The sequence below is a fragment of the Kalmanozyma brasiliensis genome, assembly GCF_000497045.1.
Source record: "Kalmanozyma brasiliensis GHG001 unplaced genomic scaffold PSEUBRA_SCAF16, whole genome shotgun sequence".
NCBI lineage: Eukaryota > Fungi > Basidiomycota > Ustilaginomycetes > Ustilaginales > Kalmanozyma > Kalmanozyma brasiliensis.
This window is the reverse complement of record NW_015961955.1, coordinates 476,405-498,365: the sequence shown is the minus strand read 5'-3', so window position 1 is coordinate 498,365 and position 21,961 is coordinate 476,405. Positions and strand designations below refer to the sequence as shown.

The window sequence follows — 21,961 nt, the reverse complement described above, 5'->3', positions numbered from 1 at the left end:
TAACCCTAACCCTAACCCTAACCCTAACCCTAACCCTAACCCTAACCCTAACCCTAACCCTAACCCTAACCCTAACCCTAACCCTAACCCTCATGCAGCAGGGCGACCCGACTCTACGGCTGCGTTGCTTCCGACAGTGACCGTCCTGGATGCGATCGACGACCTTCCCGCCTTCGACTGGAAGGACCCGCACCTGATCTACGCTGGACCAGACGAGATCGAGCAGACAAGCCAACAACAGGGCATCCCGCAGCTCGAAGTCAGCTCAGGAATAGCAACTGGCTCTGTCGCTGCGCAGTACAGCAAGCGACCATCAAACTCATTTCAAGAGCGCATGCGCGTCTTTGCAGGCCACATGACACGATCAGTCTCACAACATCAGACGTCCGGCCCAAGCGCCACGGATGTGGAACAGGTGGTCAACGTCGCCTTGCGTCCCGGCGCCAACTACGACTCGTGGAGCCAACCTGAGGTCAACAAGCCCGCGCTACTCGGCCCTCTCCAGGTGAGTATTGTCGCAATCAAGTTCCCCCGATAGACTGCTTGCTGACCGCCTTTTGCCATTCCACAGCTCAACCGTTGGCAGGACTGATACTTCAAGTACGAACGCATCGATGGCAACAGGTACTTCACGGTGCTCCTCACCGACGCCTCGGCCAAAGGCAGCATGATCCACCCAGCTCAGTTCCGACTGTTTGTGGTGCAAGAATGTGCTCGAGCGCAAGGCGTTCCGGACTGGATCAAGTTTGCCACCGACGGCAACCTCAAGTCTGCCTATCGACAGATTGGCAATGCGATGCTGGAGGCGCTTGCCGTTGCAATTGGTGAGTCGATCACGTCCGCAAGGCTGTTGTAAAGTGATTGTGCACCAGATGGCCCGCAAGGTCGGAGGGTTAGCTTTGGCCGTTGCTCGCTTGCTCGCCGCCCTGGTACCTGGTACCTTGAGGCACCAAAGTACGACGGCAAGGTTAGCTGCTCCCATCCACGGCGGCCGACAAGGCTGTTGCGGCAAGCTGGGCGGGTGCCAACCGCATGGGACAACGACAACCTCCTCGCCGCGGCAACTTTGGCAGTCGCTCAAACGATTGGACACTGCAGAGCGATGCAGGCGTACTTGAGTCCTAGCTGCTTCGCAAGGTGATCGTGCACCAGATGGCCCGCAAGGTCGGAGGGGACGCTTCGGCAGTCGCTTGCTTGCTCGCTGCCCTGGTACCTTGAGGCACCAAGGTACGATGGCAAGGTTAGCTGCTCCTGCCCACGGCGGCCAGCAAGGCTGTCGCGGTGGGGTGGGCGGGTGCCGACCGCATGGGACAACGGCCACCTCCTCGACGCTTCCTTGTGAGCTTTGATTTGGACTGTGATCTTGGTGTCCAAGGCGGGAATAGCTGGCTAGATGACATTGGCGCGGCGTGCATGGCGGTACACAATCAGGCTCCAATGCCCGCTGTCAAATACTGCCAATGTTGGTTTTCCATTTATTTTTCTTTTTGATTTTCCAAAGCAGCCGTGACGCCTTGCAATCAAAGCATGCAGCTTCCATCCTTGATGTTGCCAGGGCCACGCCAGTAGCACAGCAGAAGCACTGGTGAAAGGATCCCACAGACAATGCTGATTTGCACTGCGCCTGACTGCATCAACTCGCAGGCATGCCGAGAGGCAAGAACGGACAAGGAGCTGCAGCGCGTCATTTCATTTTTGATTTTTTGTTTCTTTCTTTGATTTTTTTGATTTTTTGATTTTTGGTTGTTTCCTTTTCACACCACGTCAGTTCTTGCTGACCTCCCCTTTGTCCTTTGGACAAGCAAAGCGGACAGCGAGAACAGCCTTTGTGGGTGTTTGATTGCATGAACCAACCAAGTTGGAGCAGGCAGGCTTTTCCGTGTTGGCTGTACGGAAAGATCAATGTTCCGCCCAAGCTCCTGCCTCTTGTCATGTACGATGGCTCGCTCATCAAGATCAGCTGCCTCAACAGCGATACCCTTGAGTCCATTCTTGCTAGTCTAGACCAGCTTGACCCGACCGCACCCTTTCTTTGTCAAGGTCGAATCCAGAGGCTTTCCCTTTGAATTGGCGTTCTGGTTGCCGACAGGCTGTCAAGAGGCCAAAGACAAAACAGAGCTTCTCAGCGAGCTCCTCGAGTACATCAAAGAGAATCAGGACCCACCCCGCAAATTCCAGGTGGTCCGGGTTTGATTCTCCAAAGAGGTGGACAGCGATGCGCCGAGGAAATTTGCTGGCGATCTCATCACCCTGACCAAAAGACGACGCGCAATCATCGACGACAGTGCTCCTCTGCGCTTTCGAGAGAGCTTGCTGGACTGGTGGTGCACACATCACCGCTGTGCCCCTTCACACAATTTTCGTTGCTGCTGAATGACTACCATTATGTTCTACTTCAAAAGGTGCAGGAGATGAGACTGGAGGAGAAAGGAAGTTGTCCGAGGCCCGGCTTCCGGACCTTTGCCTTTTCGTGGCCCCTTTTTTTCCAGGCATTTTCCTTTTTCTTTTTGCTGGAAACCAGAAGCCTTTTGGGCACGAGCGGATCCCCTTTTTTGCCGGAAAAAAATGCCAGAAAAGAAAGCTCTTTTTTGGCCGGAAAATCATCCTTTTTCTGCCGGAAATTCAAATCCTTTTTGCCAAGAAAAGAAATCTTTTCCCTCAAAAAATCAACCCTTTTTTGCCGGAAAATCAGCCAATTTCCGCCAATAAATCAGGTCTTTTATGCCAAAAATCAACTTTTTTCTGCCGGAAAATCAACCATTTTTTGGGCGAGCAGATTGGGCTCGTCGCAGTCCACATTGGCTCCGGCAGGCAGGCCTCTTCCGGGTCCAACCCTTGTCGGCCATCAAGTCAGCCTGTGCTTGACCTGTCAGCTCGTGGCTCCGTCCTGTGCTTGCTTGCCAGGCTTGCTGTGCTCGAGCGACCCGACCAAAAGCCGCAGCAGAGCAAACAAACCGGCAAAGCTCGCACCATAGCCTTGCACGAGCAAAGATCGCAGAGTGGCGCCTTGCCTCTGCTGGGTTCCGCACACAATCGCTGCTCTCCCAGCGGCAGCGGCGAGCGACGCTGGCGTGCCTGCTGGCTCGCTCGCTTGCTTGCTCGCTTGCAGCGTGGCGGCCCATTTTCCGTCTCGAGCGGTGTTGGTTTTCCGCCGCCGTCTGCGTCGCCTCCACCTTTTCCGCCCAAGTTGAAATCCAATTTCATTCTGGCGCGGCACTGGACCAGTCTCCATTTTTGTTCCGGCACCCAAGTTTCAAACCGCGTCGCCCTCAAATTTGGCAGGCGAAAATTTCTGTCGCCCGCCAAGCCGGACAACGGCCTAGGGCTAGGGGATTCCTGACTGGACGCATGCTGATAGGTCAGATAGGCACGGCACACCCTGGTCAAAGACAAAGGGAGATGGTGTTGGCGATGGTCACGGCAATGTGCGGTGATGAACAAAGGGATCCAGTGCGGCCCGGGGTGTGTCTGATCAACTGACGCGCTGAAAAGCTGACGCGCTGAAAAGTTGACGCGCCAGAAAGTGGAGATGCTGATCTGTAGACTTGGCGGCGGTCTGACAGTCAGAGAAATTGGACGTGCTGGTCAATTGATGCGTTGGCGGTCTGACAGACAGAGAAAATGTTGCGCTGACGGTCTGACAGACTTGAAAAGTCACAGTTGAATGGACGGTCTGACAGATGGAGGAAATGGCGGTCTGACGGACAGGCAATGGACCAACGGACAAACGCGCCAGATCTGTACTTTGGGCATGGCGCCAGTGTGAAAGTTGGATTTGTATGTTGGGCACTGAACCAGTCCTCCACATTTGACCGCCGCCCAGCCAATTTCCTGGCAATTTTGACACGTCCGTCGCCCATTGCCCGTTGCTCCTGCCAAAAAAAATTTCAGTCCGTTGCTGCACTGGACCAGTGTAAAATGGCGTGTCTGTTGGACCAATGTGCAAATGGAGGGGTCGGCCATTTGGCAGGGAAAATCGCAACGGACTTGACCGTCGTCCCTGACCGACGCCCCACGGCCTAGGGCTAGGGTTGCAGTTGCAAGCTCATTTGGCAACTTGGACCGTCAATTGCTCATTTGATTGCCTGCGCGATTCTCATCACGTCGAGACAACATCAACTTCCATACTAGATGCTGTACGATTGAAGACAGCGTTCATGTGCGAATGATAGCGATAGTGGAAATATGGTGCGAAGCACGGTGCGAACGAGGTTGCGAATGACATAGCGGAATCTAATCATCCTTTCCCTTGGCCCAGTCGATCCTTCTATCGTGCTCGAGTGCCTTTGGCTGAGGGTTTATCGTGCTGGCTTGCGATGAAAGCGGGCCAAAGAGATGGGCTGATGCGGCGTGCGATGGCGGCGGGGGCGGGAGTGTGCGCACGGCTGGACTTGGGTGCGATCGAGGTTGCGTGCGTGGTGGCGGGCCGAGGTTCGAAGCTCTTGGCAAGATGGCCTTGGCACCACCGCTGCTGCCGCCGAAGGCACCTCCGAGAGCAGCTTCGACGCTGATCCTACCGCGAATCGTGTCGTCGATTAATTTGCCAAATCCACCATTGGCAGCGCTTTTCCTGCTGCTGGATGCTGCGCTGCTTCCATTGGCCACGCCGGGAGGACCGCCGGGCAGCGAGTCGCCAAACTGAATCGGTCTGGCCCACTTGCTGGCTGCACCAGGATTAGCGGGCAAGCCAGCGGCGAGATCGTACAGCAAAGGATGCGACCTCTGGGCCTGTCTTTTGCGATATGCTTTGCCTCCATCGTATGCTCTGGCGACGATGGCGTCGGGTGGTGGTGCGTCGTTCCAGCCCTGGTACTGGCTCGTCGAAGAAGATGTGGGCGTAGTGTTGCTGCTCTCGAAGGCGGTGGCTCGACTTCGATGACTTGGCTTGCGCTTGGGCTGGTTGGCAGCGCTACCGAAATGCCAGGTGTTGGGCTTCCAGTCTTCTTCGTCGTCGTCAAAAGCCGAAAAGGTGCCAATCGACGTCGAACGGCTCAGATCTGGGCGAGCTGCGTTGCTGCTGGCAGCAGGCGTGAGACCGTTCTGGTGTTGTTCGGGCTGGGCTGCCATAGCTAACAAGTCGTCGATGCCACTTTCGCCAGGCTGATAGCCAATGTCGCCGGGACCTGGTTTGAGGCTACCAGAGGCTGAAGTTTTCGCGTCGCTGGCGAAGAACTTGAGCTGATCGGCGGGCACTTTGGCGACGTGGAGTGGCTGTCGTGGTGGGACGAATCCTGAGCTAGCTGCCGAAGCAGATGCTGCGATGCTGGGCGTGTTGGAGCCTCCGCCGATACTGCTAGCAGCCCTTCTGCCGCTGTGACTGGAAGCAGTGTTTTGCTGACCGAGATTGCGAAGCGCGGGCGTGAGACTGGCCGGATACGGCTGCTTGCTGGGACTGAGAGCGCCGGCGGGTGTGAGTGATGTGCCAAAAGCAGGTGCCGCTGAGTCGATGTACGCTTTGTTGGTGTCAGGCATGAAGTCGCTGACCGGATCAGAGACACGCATGGCAGCTAGGCTGTCGGCCATGAGGTTGGGCTGCGCTATCTCTGCGTACGGAGTGCCGGTGAGAAAATCCTCCTCTTCTGCGCGAGGCACAAAGACGAGCGTGTTCGGTCCGGCTGCAGAATCATCGGACGAGACGACGCCTCCTCTACTGTTGACGATTCGGATCTCTGCGTTTGGCGGACGATGCTTGCAGCTGTCGACTGGGACGTAGATGACTTTGCGAATCTGGACTGGATCCGCAGGCCAGAGCTTGTTGGATTTGCGCAGCACCTGGATGTCTGCTCCGTAGTGGAGCGCCAAGGAGTGCAGTGTGTCAGTGGGGGCGACTGGATGAATGAGGACTCGCACTTGATCTGCATCGCTCGAAGTGGCTGTGGTGCTGGTGGACTGACGCTGTGATCGCGCAGTCGTCGAGGGCTTCGAAGAAGATGAAGGCGGCTGCTGCTGGTGCTGTTGCTGCTGGTCTTTGAGTCCGAACCAATCCTCCAGGCGGACGAGCGTGCTTTCGACGGGGTCATAAGGACGGCCCTTGTTCGGGTCGTCGCTGTACTTGCCATTGTCCTCAGAAGCGGGAAAAGCTGATCGTCGAGAGGAACGTATCGAAGGATGGGAAGACGCTGGATCGGCAGGCCATCGGTAGCTGGAAGAGCTCGCGTTGGGCTCTGAGCCTCCGAAGAGACCAGCGAGGCCGGCACCGATAGCCTTCCATTCGGAGGCTACTGCTGAAGGTCTTCGTGGAGCTGCACCGGGACGATTCGAGTTGGACGGGCCAGCAATTGCTTGCGATGGAGAAGGAGACCGCAAGGGATGTCGATCTACCACCTGTGCTTCGGTGGCGAATGAGGGCGATGACCTGCGGCTGCGCACCTGTGGCCGCTGCGAAGAAGTGGAAGGGTGAAGGAACCCCGAGTTGGTAGGCGTCGCCCAAGGATCGAAATCGTCGTTTGCAGCGACTGCGTTGGGGCTAGGATCCGCAGATGATGTGGAGAGCCATGGTGACGACGTCGACATGATGTGAGCCTTGTTGCGCCTCGCCAACACTACGCATCGGGATGAAGGGACGAGACTAGCGCCGCAAGTGCAATGGTGTCATCGGAAATGGAACGTCAGCGCAGATGAGGATGGTGAGATTGGCGCGGCTGTGTTGGTTGCTGAGCTGGGGCACGAGTCGGATGAGGTTTGCTGGTGGCAACGATCGCAGATAAGCAGGTCTTGCGGTGTGATGGGATGGGAAGAGAGGCTGAAAGATGATAAAGTGGATGTGATGGAATCAACGATGGTCGCTGAGCTTGAATTGACTTCCACTGAGAAGCTGCTGCTGATGCGCGTGTGTGTGTTGGTTGGACAGATGTCGGGACTCTTGCCGAGGTTGGGCACTGACCAAGTTTCGCGCTGCAAACTAACACGCTCCCGTGTCTAAAATTGCTCTTCGCCTCTCTCTCTCTCTGCCTGTTCAACTGCGTTCGCGTGTCACTTTTTGGTTGTGACGCTCGCTCTCATACCAACTCGGTTCGAGCCTCGCTGCTGATGCAGAAAAGGCGTCTTCATCTTCCACCTGGCGGTTCCACTCACATGATCGCAAGACACACACCGACGACACTGACTGACTGACACTGGCAAGACCTTTTCATTTCGGATAGAGAACATGCGTCAACAGCTTTCGCTTGCTCGCGACTCAACGACGGTAGTCGTATCCATGCGACGACGGAGGGGGAGGAGGCGGTGGGTACGACTGGTATCCTCCGTAGCCAGCTCCACCGGGCGGAGGCGGAGGTGGCGGGTAGGCGTACCTGCCATCCCGATATTCACGGTCTCGTCCCTCGCGGTATGGCGAATCGCGACGATCACCGTAGCCGGGCGGGTAAGGCTCGCGTCCACCTCCGTAGTGGTGCGCAGGCGGTGGCGGCGGAGGAGCGTGGTGGCTGCCGTGTCCGTGTCCACCTGCACCAGCACCAGCACCATAACCGCCTGATTGCTGCGGTGGTGGCGGCGGGTAGTACGAGGGAGGGTAAGGCAGGTTGGCGCCGCTGGGCGAGCCGCTGTATCCGTTGCCGTAGCCACCGCGACCACCGCCACTAGACGATGGCTCCATCGACGTGCGTGGCTTCTTGGGGATCGGTGCATCCTGCAGCGGGTTGGCTTTTCGCTTGACATCGCTCGAAGCAGCGGGGTGGTGAGCCGATCCGTTCTCGCCCGTTCCTTCGGCTGCAACCGATTCCGACTTGACTCGCGCGCTGGGTGCGGGCGATGCTGCTCCGCCACCCGTGGCTCCCCCTGCTGGTGTCGATGCCTTTGTCGGTGCTGCTGGTGTTCCGGTCGTCGGCGCTGGTGTGGGCGTCGATGCTGCAGGTCCGTTCATGACGAGCTTGTTGAAGATGGCCCGCAGCTTCGAAGGCTTGACCTTCTTCGGCCAGAAGAATGCACTGAATGCCCACAAGTGATGGAACCATCGATTCTTCTCCTTGGCCGACAAGCTCGCAAACTTGCTCTCTAGCAGATGGTCAATGTGACCACCGATCGCCGACAGGCATTCTTTGAGCACCGTCACCTTTTGATCGCGTTCGAGGTGATCCGTGCCGTCACGCAAACGCTTGAGCTGCTTCTTGCACGGTCGCATCAGCTCCTTGCACTCGGCTTCGTCCATGCTCGCGTATTCCTCGTCGTCCGAGTCCGACGAGTAGACGGGAGCAGGTCGCTTCTTGTCCGACGCAGCACCACCTCCGCTCGCTCGTCCCGCTTTGCCCGCAGGAGCAGGCGAGTTGGTCGGCGAGGTGCTCTTTCGCGCCTTCTTGCTGCTCTTTGGTCCTCCTTCCGCAAGACTCTTCTGATACGCCTTTGCATTGTCGTCGTACTCGCGCAACACCTTGAGCAGGTAGTCACCTCGACGAACGAGGTGGATCGCGTTGGGGATAGGTCGGGGCTTGCCTTGAGGTGGACCCGAAGTGCCGCTTCGAGGGGCGTCCTTCTCGGCTGCGTGCGGCTCTTGGTTGGCTTTCTTGCCCTCTTCCAGGAAGAACTTGCCTTCCATGCCGAGATCCGGGTCCGTCTCGATCTGCTCCCAGGCACCGAAGCCGTACCTCCAGATACCGACCAAAAGCATGGCGTCGTCCTTAGCATCCCAGCCACCGGCCCAGTTGAGCGTGGCCTTGAGATGCTCGGATGGGACACGCCAGTCCAGCGGCTCCTCAGCGTTGTCCAGCGTCTCGGAAAGCAGACGCAAGTCGTAGTGTCGAATGAGCACCGTCTCGGCGTTGATACCTGTGATACCGCGGCACGACACCAGGACCGCCTTTTGTCGGAGCGCAGACGAGATCTCTTCGCCTCGCTCCTGCTTGCCCTTCATGAAGGCCTGGTGCTCGGCGACGGCATCTTCGCACGTCTTGACCAGCTCGTCCGAGATCTGATAAAGGACCTGTCGGTTCTTGTCCTGCAGCTTGCCCTCCTTGATGATGGGCTCCCCCTTGTATCGAATGTCACCCCATCGCTGGATGCCGCGGATGAGCACACGCAGGTCGCGCTCCTTCATCTCGACAGAGCGCTGTGCTGCTGTCTTTCGCGAACGCTTGGCGGCATCTTTGGAGGCACCAGGAGACGTGGCTCGATCGTCGCCTTCGCCGTTGTCGTAGGCACCAGGGGCCACTTGAGCAGCAGCGCGCCTTCGCGAAGAGCTGGCAGCTGCGGCAGCCTCCTCGACCGCCTTTTTGCGCTCCTCCTCTTCCACTTTCTGGCGCTCCTCCAGCGGAATGATGTCGTCCCAGCTCACATCCGCTTTGAAGTCTTGCACCTGAGCGAACGATTTGAGGAATTCCTGACCACCGGCGGAACTGCCCGTAGGATCCACCTCCGTCTCGTGAGCCTCGGCGTGGGAGAGGATGTCGTCCAGATCCATCTCGTCGAGCTTCTTCTGCTGACCGTCCTCGTTCTCGCTCTTGAACATGTTTTGCGCGCCGAACTTGAGAATGGCTCCGAGCTCCTCCTTGCTAAACTGCTGCGAGTTCTTTGCGGAGCCTTTGGGCGCAAAGTTGGTTCCAGAGGTGTCCATCTGGTGGATGATGGCGTACTCGAGCACCATCTTGCGCTTGGCACGCTCCAGCACGTCTTCTTCGACCGTGTCCTTGGTGAGCAGGCGGAAGACGCTGACGTGGAACTTGGAGTTGAGTCGATGAGCTCGCGCCATGGCCTGCAGGTCGTTCTGCGGGTTCCAGTCGCTGTCAAAGATGATGACCGTGTCGGCAGTCTCGAGGTTGATGCCCAGACCACCGGCACGGGTCGAGAGCAGGAAGGCAAAGTCGGGCGAGCCCTCGGCGTTGAAGTGCTCGATGGCCTTCTTCCTGATGTCGGACGAGACGGTGCCGTCGAGGCGCTGATGAATGTAGCCGCGAAGGGACATATAGTCGGACAGGATGTCGAGCATTCGGACCATCTGACTGAAGATGAGCACACGGTGTCCGTCGGCCTTGAGTCGTGCCAAGAGCTTGTCGAGCAGGACCATCTTGCCGCTGTGCATGACGAGTCCCTTCAGCGTCTCTTCGCGACTATCCGAGATGGCTTCGGTCCCGTCAAAGAGGTACGGGTGATTCGACGCCTTCTTGAGCTCGACTGCGATGTTGAGGAGCGAGAACTGGGCTGTACTTGCGCCGCTGAGCAGCGAGTAGTTGCGCGTGAGGATGGCCTTGTACATTCTCTGCTGCATGGCCGACATTTCGACTCGAAGAATCTTTTCGGATTTGGTGGGGAGCTCCTTGACGACATCCTTCTTGAGACGCCTGAGCATGACGTTGTCGAGCTTCTCGTGCAACTCCTTGATGACGGTCTGGTCCACGTCGTTGATGTCAAAGTCGACATCAAGGTCGAATTGATCGGGTCGGAGGAAATGCAGCAGGGCGATGAGTTCCTTGACATTGTTCTGGAGCGGCGTGCCGGTGATGAGCAGCTTGCCAGCAGCATGGAAGCTGTTGAGCGCCTCGTAGAGCTGTGCTTCCGAGTTCTTGAGTCGATGAGCTTCATCGACGGCCAAGTACTGCCACTTGATGCCGCCGAGCTCGGCACGGTCCTTGAGAATAAACTCGTAGGTGGTGACCAGAACGTTGAACTTCATTTTCTTGGGAGGGCCAAACTCGTACTCGCGGATCATGTCTCGGCTGGCACTGTTGCCCATGTAGGCGATGACGTTGAGGTCGGGTGCCCAGTGCTCGAACTGGTTCATCCAGGCCGGCAGCGTCGACAGCGGCACGACGACCAGGAAGGGTCCGTATTGATAGCATGAGTGGAAGAGGTACGAGAGGAACGACACGGTCTGAACCGTCTTGCCCAGACCCATCTCGTCGGCGAGGATGCCGTTTTCGTTCTTGCTCCAGAGATAGGCGAGCCAGTTGAGACCGGTCATCTGGAAATCCTTGAGAGTTCCTGCGCTGATGAAGGCAGGCTGCTCGGTCATGCGCGTGTACTTGGGACGTCCCTGCGAGAAGTTCTGCGAGCGCCAAGGGACGGTGTTGGAGGCAGAGCGCTTGAGGTAGGCGGCGATGGCGTCCTGAGCGATCTCCTTGATCTCTTCCTCTGCTTCCCAGGTGCAATCGCTGTACGGCAGGCCCTTCCACTTGACGAGGAAGGCAAGATGCGGATACGCGATCTCCTTGTTGGCTTCGTTGTCGCGCTGCGCGATGATGCGCTCCACGGTCTTGAAGCTCTCGATGAGCTCGACTTGCCTCTCCTTTTCGATCTGAAGCGCTTCAATGTCCTCGCGAGAGACGCTCGGGTCAGCTAGGAGGGCCTTCTCGCGAAGGAAGACGGACTTGATGTAGTTGTCGACTCGCTTGAAGCCCTTGTAGCGCTTGAGAAAGTCATAGGTCTCGTGCGTGTCGTGGAGATGAGAGTAGCCTTTCCACTTGACGATGAAGCGCAGATTTTGGGTGGGGATGTCCTCTTTGTCGGCGAGACGATCTTCGTGTCGTTCGTGGCCTACGATACCTTCGATGACATCCTCCTCCTCGATGTCACCAGCTTGCTCGGCCTGTCTCTGTGCCTGCTCGTCGGCCTCGTCTTCGAAAGGGTCGTCGTCGCCGAGATCAGCATAGTCGTCCGTGTAGTTGGGGATGCGCCTGCCGTTCCTGCTCGAGACGCGAGAGGCCTCAAGGTCGGCAGAGGAGAGCCGAGCAGCAGCTGAGCGGATTTGCTTGCGCTTCTTCTTGGACTTGGCAGGGCCAAACTCGTCGTCCTCATCGCCATCGTCCTCATCTTCGTCATCGTCGTCGTCGGCACCGTCGTCATCGCTGGCCTGCACCGAGCTACGAATCGAGGCGCGACCGCCTTTGACGAGATGACGACGTCTGGAGGAGACGGAAGCATCGGCGTCGTCGGAGTCGGCGCCTTCCTCGTTGGGATCGGTGTAGGACTTTCTGCTGGCACGGCCGGATCTTCGGAGACCATAGAGGTCTGGATCGCTCTCGGCTTCGAGGAGGTGCTTGCGGTCTGGCTTGACCGAGGACCGGGAGGGAGAGCTGTTCCTTGACGAGGTTGGCGAAAGTGCTCGGACGCGTTCGAGCTGCTGGTGACTAGGCTTGGAGTTGTCTGCCCTGCTGTGGTCATCATCATCATCGTCGTCTTCGTCATCATCATCTTCTTGGTCCTCGTCCATATCGTCGGCTGAATCTTCTTTGGCGGAACGAACATCCCCCTTCTGAGATACGTCGGACAGCGGAGAGGAGTCGCGTCGAGAACGGCTGAGCTTGGGTTGCTCAGAGTCCTCTGCCTTGGTCGGGATCGAAGTCGAGGGCTTATCGCGCGAGGGCGATGACTGCGCATCGGCTTCGCGCTTGACAGCGTCTGATGTTGCCGACATGGTTCAAACGCGTCGGCGAAGATCAACCTCGAAGAGAATGGTGATGAATTGCTTGCCAGATGGACGATGACGGGCGGGAATGAAGGGGAGGTATGCCTAGGCGCTGCCGGGGACCGCAGCGTCGACGAACGAATGTGGTGAGAGCGGGCGGAAACGGAGACGGAGAGTGAGACGGAAGATGCTTGCGTGGTGTGATGTGCTGCGCGGCGTGGAATAAGATGTAGGCCAAGGTGACGAAGCTAGAGGAGCATGCTGCGAGGGATGGTGAGAGTCAAGATGCTGGTGATGAGAAGGGTGATGATGATGAGAGACGGACAGATGGCGGAGACTGCCAAGAGCGGACTTGACTCAGCCTTGCGGGCGGAGGGAGCGGACAAGCCGACGAGGCCGATAGTGTGGGAAGTGTCGTGAATGCTGAGTGATGATGGCGAAGGGACGACGTCGGAGAGGAGCCGGTAGTGTGGGACCGGGAAGCGAGTAAGCGAGAGTGGGCGGATCAGTGAGCGCTCAGCTGAACCGTGCAATGCCGAAGGAATGTGAGGGGCAAGCAGGTCGGGTTTCACCGGTCAACGGCAGACGAGGTCTGTTTGGGACGAGAGACCGCAGAGATCTCTCTGGTCGATGGTGAAGAGACAAGAAGGGTGATGTCGACGACGACGAGAAAAGCGAAAGAGTGCGTGACTTAGCCAAACTCAAAACTCAGCGTGGCTGGCTGCGAACGGTGTGGGACTGCCTGGGCCAACTGGGCCGAACTTGAATTTCGCGGTCTGCAACCGGCGCCAAAGCGCAAGAGAGAGTTCGCGGTCGCGATCAGACGTCTCGAGCTGGCCGGTGCCGGACGACGACGGGCTCACTTTTTTTTTCCACTGAATTTCCAGTGTCCGTCGCGACTTGAGCTGAGCCGAGGGAGAGGGAAGGAAGGCCCTGGCGTCGAGCGAGCTTGGCTTGGCTCGGTTGCTTCCTTGCTTCGTGCGGAGTGCGTGTTCCTATTCCTGATATTCGGGCTCATCCTTCTCGACTCGACTTGAATTGGAATTTGTAGACGAGGACCGGCCAGAGTTTAAACTCAAGCGGCAGGGGAACCAACTCGACGTTGACCTCGAAGCAAGCTTTGTCGCTGCAAGGACGGTGCCGAGTCGTGTCTACAAGAGCAGAATGACCCGAAGTCGCCATTCCATGGTGACGCCGCTTGGTTGCGGCCGATGAGCTCGAGTGACAGTTGACCGCCATCACAATGACTCTGCCTCTTGTCGATGCCGTCAAGCAAAGCAACGACGTTGCCGTCAACGTTGTTGTTGGGCAGGTCACTTCGCTGTCGGCTTTGTCGGAAGGCTGCCGAATAAAGCATTCAAAGGAGACGATCACTTGTCGTCTCTCTCCTTTCCCTATCCTTCGGCTTGGAACCGAGAAGCAAAAAATGATTTCTGCCGGGTTCGAACCGGCGACCTCCTCCGTAAGCCCTAACGATCTGAACAAAGAGACCAGAATTGTTAAGGAGACGCGCTAACCAACTGCGCCAAGAAACCTTAATTTTGAGGGCCCGGACAATGCACGTATATAACATCCTTACAGCTGCGTCCAAGTGGACACTTGAAGAAGAAAGCTCTTTGTGACGCGTGACGCTGACATGCACCGCGTAAATTGTGCTTTGGACGGGATGTCACAAGAGCGGATCTTCCGCTTCGGTTACGCTCCGCAGAAGCTGAGCAATTCCCAAGAGCAGTGGCGTGGCATAGCCAACTCACTCACTCGGAACGACCATCAGCTCACACGACTCCTTCGTTCGTCACATACATCGATTGCGGATCCGATCGGTCCGTCATTGGCTGCGCAGACAGCTCCGTGGCTTGGTGGCGTGAGCAATCGGATCATCGCGCGGCATCCCCGCAGCTGGCAACCAACCCTCCTCATGGCCTTCATCGCAAAATCCGACCATCAGCCACAATGCAGTCATCAATGACTACGCTCATGGACGACGTCACGGATCCCTCCGACTGGAAGCACGACTTCACCATTCTCAGAGATCTCGACGCTTCGCTGCGCTGTGACCTCTGCTTCGACATTTACACCTCGCCCGTCTCGATAAAGAGCTGCCACCACACCTTTTGCTCCACCTGCATCCGAACACATATCAATCAATCGGGCAACAGCGGCAGCTTCTGTCCCAAATGCAGGCAGATAAAGGCATACGACTCCGAACTCATACCTCAGCCTGTCCTCGAAATCACGGCGTTGGAATGGAAAAAGGCACGCTCTTTCCTCGCTCGCTTGCAGACAGAGCACGATCAGCCTCGTCTGCACCATGCTGAATCGAGCCGCGCGGCGGTGGCCAGCTCTTCCAAGCGTGCGCAGTCCGAGGAAGAGGGTCTTGCATCCGCATTACACGCAGGCGGGCCGAGTCCACGCAGATCCAAACGCATCAAGACAGATCTTCGCAGCTCCATAGCTGAGCCAGCAACCACAGGCTCGCGCTCGTCGCCTCTCACTATCGATGATGACGAAGATGACTTCATTCGCGGCTCAAATGACGAGCGTAGCTTGCGGCGCACACCACAACCTCGAGATGACGATGATCGCGATGCCGACTATACCGAAGGAGCAGCCAGCACTCGTTCATCGCCTTCAAAGCGGCGCGCAAACGGCGTCAGAGAAGAGTCTCCCACCGCGATCAATCCGGATCGAGAGCTCAAAGCGGACGATTTGGTCGAGTGTCCCATCTGCAGTCACAAGTACACCATCCTCGCTCTCAACGCGCATCTCGACGTCGCAAAATGCTTCGCCGGTTGTCCCGAGCCACCTCCTGAGCAGCGAGGTCTTGTAGCATCCAAACCCGCCAAGACGACCTCGTCTTGGTTTACGAAGGGCGCCGCTGCTGCCTCGTCGTCGATCAACTCAGACACAACATCGAGCATGGCCAACGAGAAGCGTCTTGTGCGCCCGCAGTACAATCTCAAATCTGAGCGCGATCTACGCAAGTTGCTCGACGACGCAGGGCTTCCCACCTCGGGCGATCGCGAAAAGCTCGTCGAGCGCCATCGTCAATGGATCAACATCTGGAACGCCAACCTCGACTCGACGAAAGCACGCCGCAGCGCAGCACAGCTCCGCAAAGACCTCGCTGCCTGGGAACGCACAAAGACGTCGGCAAAGGATCACTCGGCCCACGTCGATCGTCAAAAGACGACTTGGGTCAAGACTAACAAGTCGCAGTTCGACGACCTCATTCAGAAAGCAAAGATGGGCGCGTCGAAGGACAAGAAGCTGCGCGATGCGGCCGGCAGCGAAGCCGACAGCGCACAACAGCCGACGACCATCCATGGCACTCACGAGGGACAGAATCCAAATTCCGAATCGCAGCCGCACGTCATCACATCCAGTCCAGCATTGCCCGAAGCAGGCACAGATCTCATGGCAGCTGTGCGGTCCGATTCATGATGCCTGCCGTCGCTGTCCGTCGCCTGCCGGCAAATGGAAGCAGCAATTCGACCGTAGTGGCACAAAGCATAGTAGGCGAAGCAGACTCATGTCCTTACCCAGCACAAAATCATGACGAGCGAATGAGACACCACCCGGGCAAGTCGAGAATCCTTCTCTGCCAGTGCCTGCAATCAAGCTCATCGCCACCCTCGACTTCTGCGCGTGGTGCTTGTCTTTCATATCTGAATGACGTCGCGCCACATTTGCGGCGGCGTGTGATTATAGCGTGGACTGTGACTTTAGCGCGAGAGGTCACCGCGCTGTCCCACCCACTTTCTGAAATCACGGATGGCTGAGTCGTCTTCGCGACGTGACTGCGCAAACAGGCGTCCAACGGAGGCTCAGTCGAGACGTCTGCGCAGCCAACTGAGCGCTTAAAAGCAGTCCAACTCGGTCGCCTGGCTTGCTTCTCGACTTCCACCTCTCTGTGCCATCTCGTACAGCGATCCACTTTCCAAAGCAATTCATAGAGTCATCCGCCATGGCACAAGATAAGCCAAAGCCTGCTTCCGGCAGTCCCGAGCCGGAGACGCTCGATATCAAGCGCAAACGATCCCTTGACGACGACAGCGACAGCGAGCAAAGTCGCTCTCCGATGAAGAAGACTCCCTCGTCGGGCGCCTCTGATAATGCCGCTTCGACCAAGTCTTTCAATTTGATAGGTTTCCCGGACGAGCTCCTGGTCCTCATCATCCACCTGCTCTTCCTCGACATCTTCTGTAGCGAACCGACGCACTCCTGCCCACGATATCGTCGTGCGGAATGTGTGCGCTGCTTCCTCGTCGACTGGTTCAACTACACGCTCCCATACGTCAACAAACGCATCCACGACCTCATGGCCCCGAGCCTGTTACCCTGTCTCGCCATCGGTGAAAAAATGACCTCTGCCGAGTACCCTGTCACCTCCTTGTCTTCAGACGCGTCCGCCGTACTCTTGCCGCATATTCGTCATCTCTCCATCAACTACCATGGACTCACAGAAGAGTCTCACGCTAGACGTGATACCTGCAAGATTGCTCACGCCTATCTCGTCATACTTGGTAGCGCTCCCAGCCTAGAGACGCTCGAGATCGATGACCTTGTTAAGACGTATGGTGATGGCCCGGACGATTGGAGCGAATTCAAAATTGTACCCTTCAACAGATACAGGCAAGCTTCGCCTTGGCAATTCGACCTGACCTGTTCTCGTCTCTTGAAAATGTTGCCCGACACGAACGAGGCTCAACTTCTTCCCCGCTTTCAAGAACTTATCCAACGAGTCGGCATCGGCTTCCCCAAGCTACGACGTGTTCTTTTGATGGATGGCAACGGAGGCGTTTCGGTGGATGATTATGCAAACCTCTTCCTCATCCCTCGCGATGTCTGCAGCCTACCTCAAGACTGCACCGACGGTCTAGACGTATGCAGCGACGACTCATCGAAATGTCAAGCTCTCACCAGCGCATGCCCTTCGATCGAATCGCTCACGCTTGTGTTGTGGTACTCGTGCACTCTCATTGATGCAGACTTACTTGCTGCCATGCGTCATCTCAAGCAACACCACCCCTCGTTGAAGCAGCTTAAGCTCATCTCTCGTCGCTTTCGATGTGAGAAAGGGTCGAAGTACGAGATCGACGAATGGTTCCGCTCCAAAGCCATGCCGATTCTCGAGTCGGCGTCAGCTCAGCTGCTCGAGTACAGGTTAGAAGTCACGATCTACATCATGACAAACTACAGATCTCACGCAGCCATCAAAGATCTCATCCGACAGCACCGCCAGAAGGTCTTGGCGAACGACCCAGAGCATTACGTGGCGTTCGAGGCATTGAACGTCAGCGAGTTCAGTCCCACCACGGTCTACAACGTTGTCGCAGAAGCTTTCCGCGAAGACTGCCGCCTCGAGGAACTATTGCGCCCCAAGTCAGCGGCGAATCGACCAGCTGGATGGATCAAGGAGTCGACCGTCGAAGGCTTCTTCCGCCGAGGGACATCGTACTATTAGATGCTCGCGACGACATCTCCCGCCAGCGGCTCTGCGACTTTGACGAGGTCGAAAGGTGGTGTCAACAAGCGAATGCTCTGAACAAAATCCGCTGTTCTCTGTCCTCTCAATTACAATGTATCTACATCACGCAAAAAACGTGGCAATAACAGCTTTGACAACGTAGACGCAGGCTAGGCGACAAACGGACATCATGAGGTCAGATCTTAGCTCAACGTCGCTACAGTGAGAGCCGAGAGCTCACGGCCGGAATCTTACAGCCTCGCTTAGCGTCCGAGGAAGTGAAAGATCCAAGACGTACGCTTTCCGTTGGTGGTGAACCCAGATGAATCGTGTGCATGACGTTCACATTCTGATCGCGTCACGCAGCGGCCAAAGCTGTCGGACAAGACCCTTCCGGCGGAATTCCCGAAAAGTGAGGTTGCTGCCGCGAAGAATTGATTGCCGAAGCAACTATTATGTAGCCGGTGCGAGTCACGCCAGTCGTACATTCCATCGGCTTGGCCTCATCAACTCCAAAGCCATCATATCACCTTCGTCTTAGGAGAAGTCGAACACCCTGCGCTAACGCCACTCGGAGACGACGCGGAAGATGACGCTCGACGCGGCGGCCATCGCACCATCACCCTCGCTCAAAACCCCCACTTCTAAATCAAGACAACCATTAGACATCGTCGACCTGACCCCCGAACAACGCTCGACCCTCACCCTACAGGTTCACCGCCATACGCCGTCCGCACCGATATCGGAAAACGTCCTGACCACCTTCACGTCCGTCATCAACGCCGCCTTCCACGATGCAGAGCACGTCGTCAACTTTGGCGATAAGCAGCGCTACCCCACGAACCAGCTGCTGCTCGACGATCTCAACCATGGCGAGGAGGGCGCATGGGTGTTCCTCCTCGTCACTGCCGAGTGCACGGCCGTGGCGGGAGCCAAGATCACTCTCAGCGGGGAGGGTATGGATGGCGGACCGGGTGTGCACACGCGTCCCAACCCGGACTATTCGTCACCTCACGGCGCGGACCAGCTGAAAACGTTCTGGCTCGGCGCGCTAGGATCCATCTCCCCCGGCGTCGGTCGCATGCTCATCGACCACATCAAGGCGTTTCTCTCGAAGCTCCAAGACGGAGCACCTTTCAGGATACGCGCATACACAGTGGCCCAGTGGGGCGTCGATCCAGACTACTCAATACCCCAGAACGCCTCCTTGCCCAGCTGGTTCAAGAGGCAAGGCTTCGAGGTGATCGATTACAGCTGGAAGCCGCCGGGCACATGGCAGAGCTTCTACGGCGCTTGTCTGTGCGCCATCGAGTACGTGCATGCGCATTCTGCTGCGGGCGGACAAGACAGCTAGAAGTGCCGCAGCTCACGTCACAGACGCACTCAAGGGCAGCTCTACGAAGGCATCAGGCGACGTTGGTGGAGCACCGACTTCAATCGAGGGATCGGAATGGCACTTCAAGACAAATGACAGAGCGGATCTGCGATTGCAAAGAGCTGGTCCACAGCTGTGCGACTCAGGCTGAGACGAAGCGTGTACGAAAGCGTTCATTCGATCACCTCCGAGCTCGTGCAGAGCAGCGCAGCGCTGCACATCTTTGCCTGACGAGGGCCCGCGAGGCCAGCCACATCAATCCCGCTCGTCCACCTTGTGCCGTTTGCCTTTGCCCATCGTCCTGTCCGTCGAATCTTTGGGCGCGTGCGGCAGCTGCTCCGACGAATTTTTGTGGCCCGCCCACTGCAGAATGCACATCGTCCAGGTCGAGACGAGGATCGGGTCAGCATTGGGTCTGCGCGATTGAACGCGGCGAAACAGGTCAGCGACGCTGTAGGACTCACCTTGGGAATATCGTCGTCCAGATCCATCACACGCTCGCCGTAGAAGATGTGCGCTGTCGGGGCGAAGACGGCGGGAACGACATGGTCTTTGAACACGAACGAGGACGGGTAGCTGTTGGAGCAGGGCGGAAGCGCGAATCGTAAGCATCGAGTCAGCAAGAAGTCATCAGAACTCGGTAGAGCTTGACGGGCACTTACGCCATGACCATGTTTCGTCCCTCGTCACTGTTCGACCGTACAAAGCAAGATGGGGAGTTCACGTCAGTACCCAACCAAATCGCCTCTTAGCTCATTACCACACCGGACCAACTCACGCCATCGGACTTCGGCAGTTTCTGCAGCTGATCTTGCACGGCACGCTGTGTTCGCTGTGCCCCTCCTGCGTGCTGAAAAAGTCCAAGTTGAGCGGATCGCAGTGCTTGGCGAGGCGTACCGAGGTCTTGTGAAACAGCGCCGCCCATTGGAACGGTGCGCCGTGTAGACGCTGGCATTGTGTGCAGTGGCAGTGCTTGGCGTCGATCGGGTCGCCGTGGTATTCGAATTCGACTGTGTTGGATGGAGCGATGTTGAAGACGCGAAGGAGATCAGATGGGTGGTGCTGACTGCAGGCCAAAAGAGGTATGGCTGTACGTACGCTTTCCGCACCAACACTTGGCACGATACTTGACCTGGAACTCCTTCGACTCCCAAGAGTAAGGCGGCTGTAATCGGAAGCCAGGACAGATACACGTTGAAGGTGAGTCGATATGCCGGATGTCCCGCATCCAGAGAGACCGCCGAAAGCCTTACCTTTTGCAAGTATCCTTCCTCGCGACCGCCGTCTTTGGCCGGGATAGGACCGTTCCAGCCGGCTGCATTCAATGCAATGTCAATCAAGGGATGGTACTTGTCAGAATAGTGTTGGTGGTGCCGATGTCGAAGCACGATGAACAAAGCTCACTGTTGGGAGGCTCTCTGAGCTGATGACCTTGGCTGCATCTCTGAGCGCCTTGCTCGGCTTTGCCGTTGCTGTTCTGCTTGCTGTTCTGTCCGGGCATCGTGGTCGAGAAACGCTGTCGACACGAGGGCTGCTCGGACGTGCGTTTGACTGTGTGATGTGAGCTGATGAGCTTGGTGGTGGTGTAGAGACCGAGTGTCGATTGAGATAGGAACAGCTGAGAAAGAAGAGAGGAGCGCTTCGACAGGTGACGAGAAAGCATGACGCGGGGAAGATCGATACGGCTGCTTGCTTCTCAAACACCGAGAACAATTGGGCGTATTATATCAGCTCCTCGGCTGCGAAGGTGGTCCGCGACCAGGCTCAGAGGTCGCACCAGCCCGGGCAGAGTCAATTTTGCCGTCAACGCATGCACAGATGGCATGGCTACTAGCCAGCAAGGGTCACCACTGAGTCAGACTGCAAGCCAGGCAAGAGGCGGAGGCGGCGGCTGCTCACGTCAGATGGAGGCAAACCTTGCAAGCCACGAGTGGAAGCTCCTGCGCGGAGTCGTGTGACAGCTTGGTCGCTCGCTTGGAGCGCTGTGCAAATCGAAACAAAGACGTCGCTGACGTTGGTACGAATCTGCAAGCGAGTCGACAAGAGCGGAAGAGCAAAGCAAGTGGAGCCATCAGTCATCAATGCTGCACCTGACGTGCATATCCTCACACATCAATTTGCGCCATCTTGCACATCGAAAAGAAAGCTGAAAATGATGCATCGAAATAGGGTCCAGAGGTGACATCTCTGCCGAGCGGGAGCGGTAACTGAGCAGCGCCCTGCCTCGGTGCCTGGACCCTGGCTCATGATGAGCACTGATCAGTGAACAGCGATCGACATGCCTCTCACCGCCTGATGTTGCTCGAACGACACGGACAGCTCGGTACCATGGAAGCCGTCTAGTCCAAGCACAGCGTGCGCTCTGAGCGCCGACAGCGAGCTCTGAAAACGTTGAAAGGACTCTCGCTTCCAGTCCTGTGTCTGCTGTCTATCAACCTGCTCGCCATCGCCCTTCCTAGCTTTGCCGACAAATCCCTGTCGTCGCTCTTCCGGTACCGCGGCCTGTCACATCATGCACGCAACACTCCAAATAGGACCTCGATGTCCGATCCGCTGGCATTGTTCCGCTCCAACACTGTCCTGCCAGCCTTGGCAAGTCAACGATCTCGCGACGGTGAATGGGATTTCAAACATCGAGCCCAAGACGGTCCCATCCTGTATGGCCTCTTCCGCGTGCTGCCTACGTAAGTGGCCTCTCTCTAGCGTGGGTCAGGACACCTTCTTTCGCTCGCAGCGGTTCTACCGAGCCAAGAAGTGGAAAAAATGGAGTGCAATAGCGAGGCGC

The 21,961-nt window shown here is 57.2% G+C and overlaps 7 protein-coding genes and 1 non-coding gene across 8 annotated transcripts; 4 read left to right on the top strand and 4 right to left on the bottom strand.

The window, feature by feature from the left end:
- Positions 1-98: 98 nt before the first annotated feature.
- Positions 99-856, top strand: PSEUBRA_002000 (C-5 cytosine methyltransferase; the record flags this gene model as incomplete). The annotated part of the gene is made up of 2 exons (XM_059464718.1): positions 99-525; positions 625-856. Coding segments are annotated over 2 exons (659 nt in total), but the record flags the coding sequence as incomplete, so codon positions are not given.
- Positions 857-4,233: 3,377 nt separating this feature from the next.
- Positions 4,234-6,513, bottom strand: PSEUBRA_001999 (uncharacterized protein; the record flags this gene model as incomplete). Its single annotated transcript, XM_016435154.2, has 1 exon — positions 4,234-6,513. The coding sequence occupies one exon, from the start codon at positions 6,511-6,513 to the stop codon at positions 4,234-4,236; it is 2,280 nt and encodes a 759-aa protein (XP_016293560.2).
- Positions 6,514-7,177: 664 nt separating this feature from the next.
- Positions 7,178-12,340, bottom strand: PSEUBRA_001998 (protein of unknown function DUF4208; the record flags this gene model as incomplete). The annotated part of the gene is made up of 1 exon (XM_059464717.1): positions 7,178-12,340. One exon carries the CDS (start codon positions 12,338-12,340, stop codon positions 7,178-7,180), a length of 5,163 nt encoding a protein of 1,720 aa, XP_059320803.1.
- A 1,418-nt stretch (positions 12,341-13,758) lies between these two features.
- Positions 13,759-13,866, bottom strand: PSEUBRA_006454. Its single transcript has 2 exons — positions 13,829-13,866; positions 13,759-13,794 (listed from the first exon to the last, which is right to left on the bottom strand). It is a non-coding gene; the product is annotated as a tRNA-Val (tRNA).
- A 418-nt stretch (positions 13,867-14,284) lies between these two features.
- Positions 14,285-15,775, top strand: PSEUBRA_001997 (Zinc finger, C3HC4 RING-type; the record flags this gene model as incomplete). The annotated part of the gene is made up of 1 exon (XM_016435187.2): positions 14,285-15,775. The coding sequence occupies one exon, from the start codon at positions 14,285-14,287 to the stop codon at positions 15,773-15,775; it is 1,491 nt and encodes a 496-aa protein (XP_016293558.2).
- Positions 15,776-16,298: 523 nt separating this feature from the next.
- Positions 16,299-17,798, top strand: PSEUBRA_001996 (uncharacterized protein; the record flags this gene model as incomplete). Its single annotated transcript, XM_059464716.1, has 1 exon — positions 16,299-17,798. The coding sequence occupies one exon, from the start codon at positions 16,299-16,301 to the stop codon at positions 17,796-17,798; it is 1,500 nt and encodes a 499-aa protein (XP_059321221.1).
- A 592-nt stretch (positions 17,799-18,390) lies between these two features.
- PSEUBRA_001995 (uncharacterized protein) lies at positions 18,391-19,155 on the top strand (the record flags this gene model as incomplete). Its single annotated transcript, XM_016435164.1, has 1 exon — positions 18,391-19,155. One exon carries the CDS (start codon positions 18,391-18,393, stop codon positions 19,153-19,155), a length of 765 nt encoding a protein of 254 aa, XP_016293557.1.
- A 276-nt stretch (positions 19,156-19,431) lies between these two features.
- PSEUBRA_001994 (Glutathione-dependent formaldehyde-activating enzyme/centromere protein V) lies at positions 19,432-20,677 on the bottom strand (the record flags this gene model as incomplete). The annotated part of the gene is made up of 7 exons (XM_016435155.2): positions 19,432-19,539; positions 19,641-19,752; positions 19,839-19,865; positions 19,955-20,186; positions 20,275-20,341; positions 20,430-20,491; positions 20,581-20,677. The coding sequence occupies 7 exons, from the start codon at positions 20,675-20,677 to the stop codon at positions 19,432-19,434; spliced, it is 705 nt and encodes a 234-aa protein (XP_016293555.2).
- Between the last annotated feature and the right edge of the window lie 1,284 nt (positions 20,678-21,961).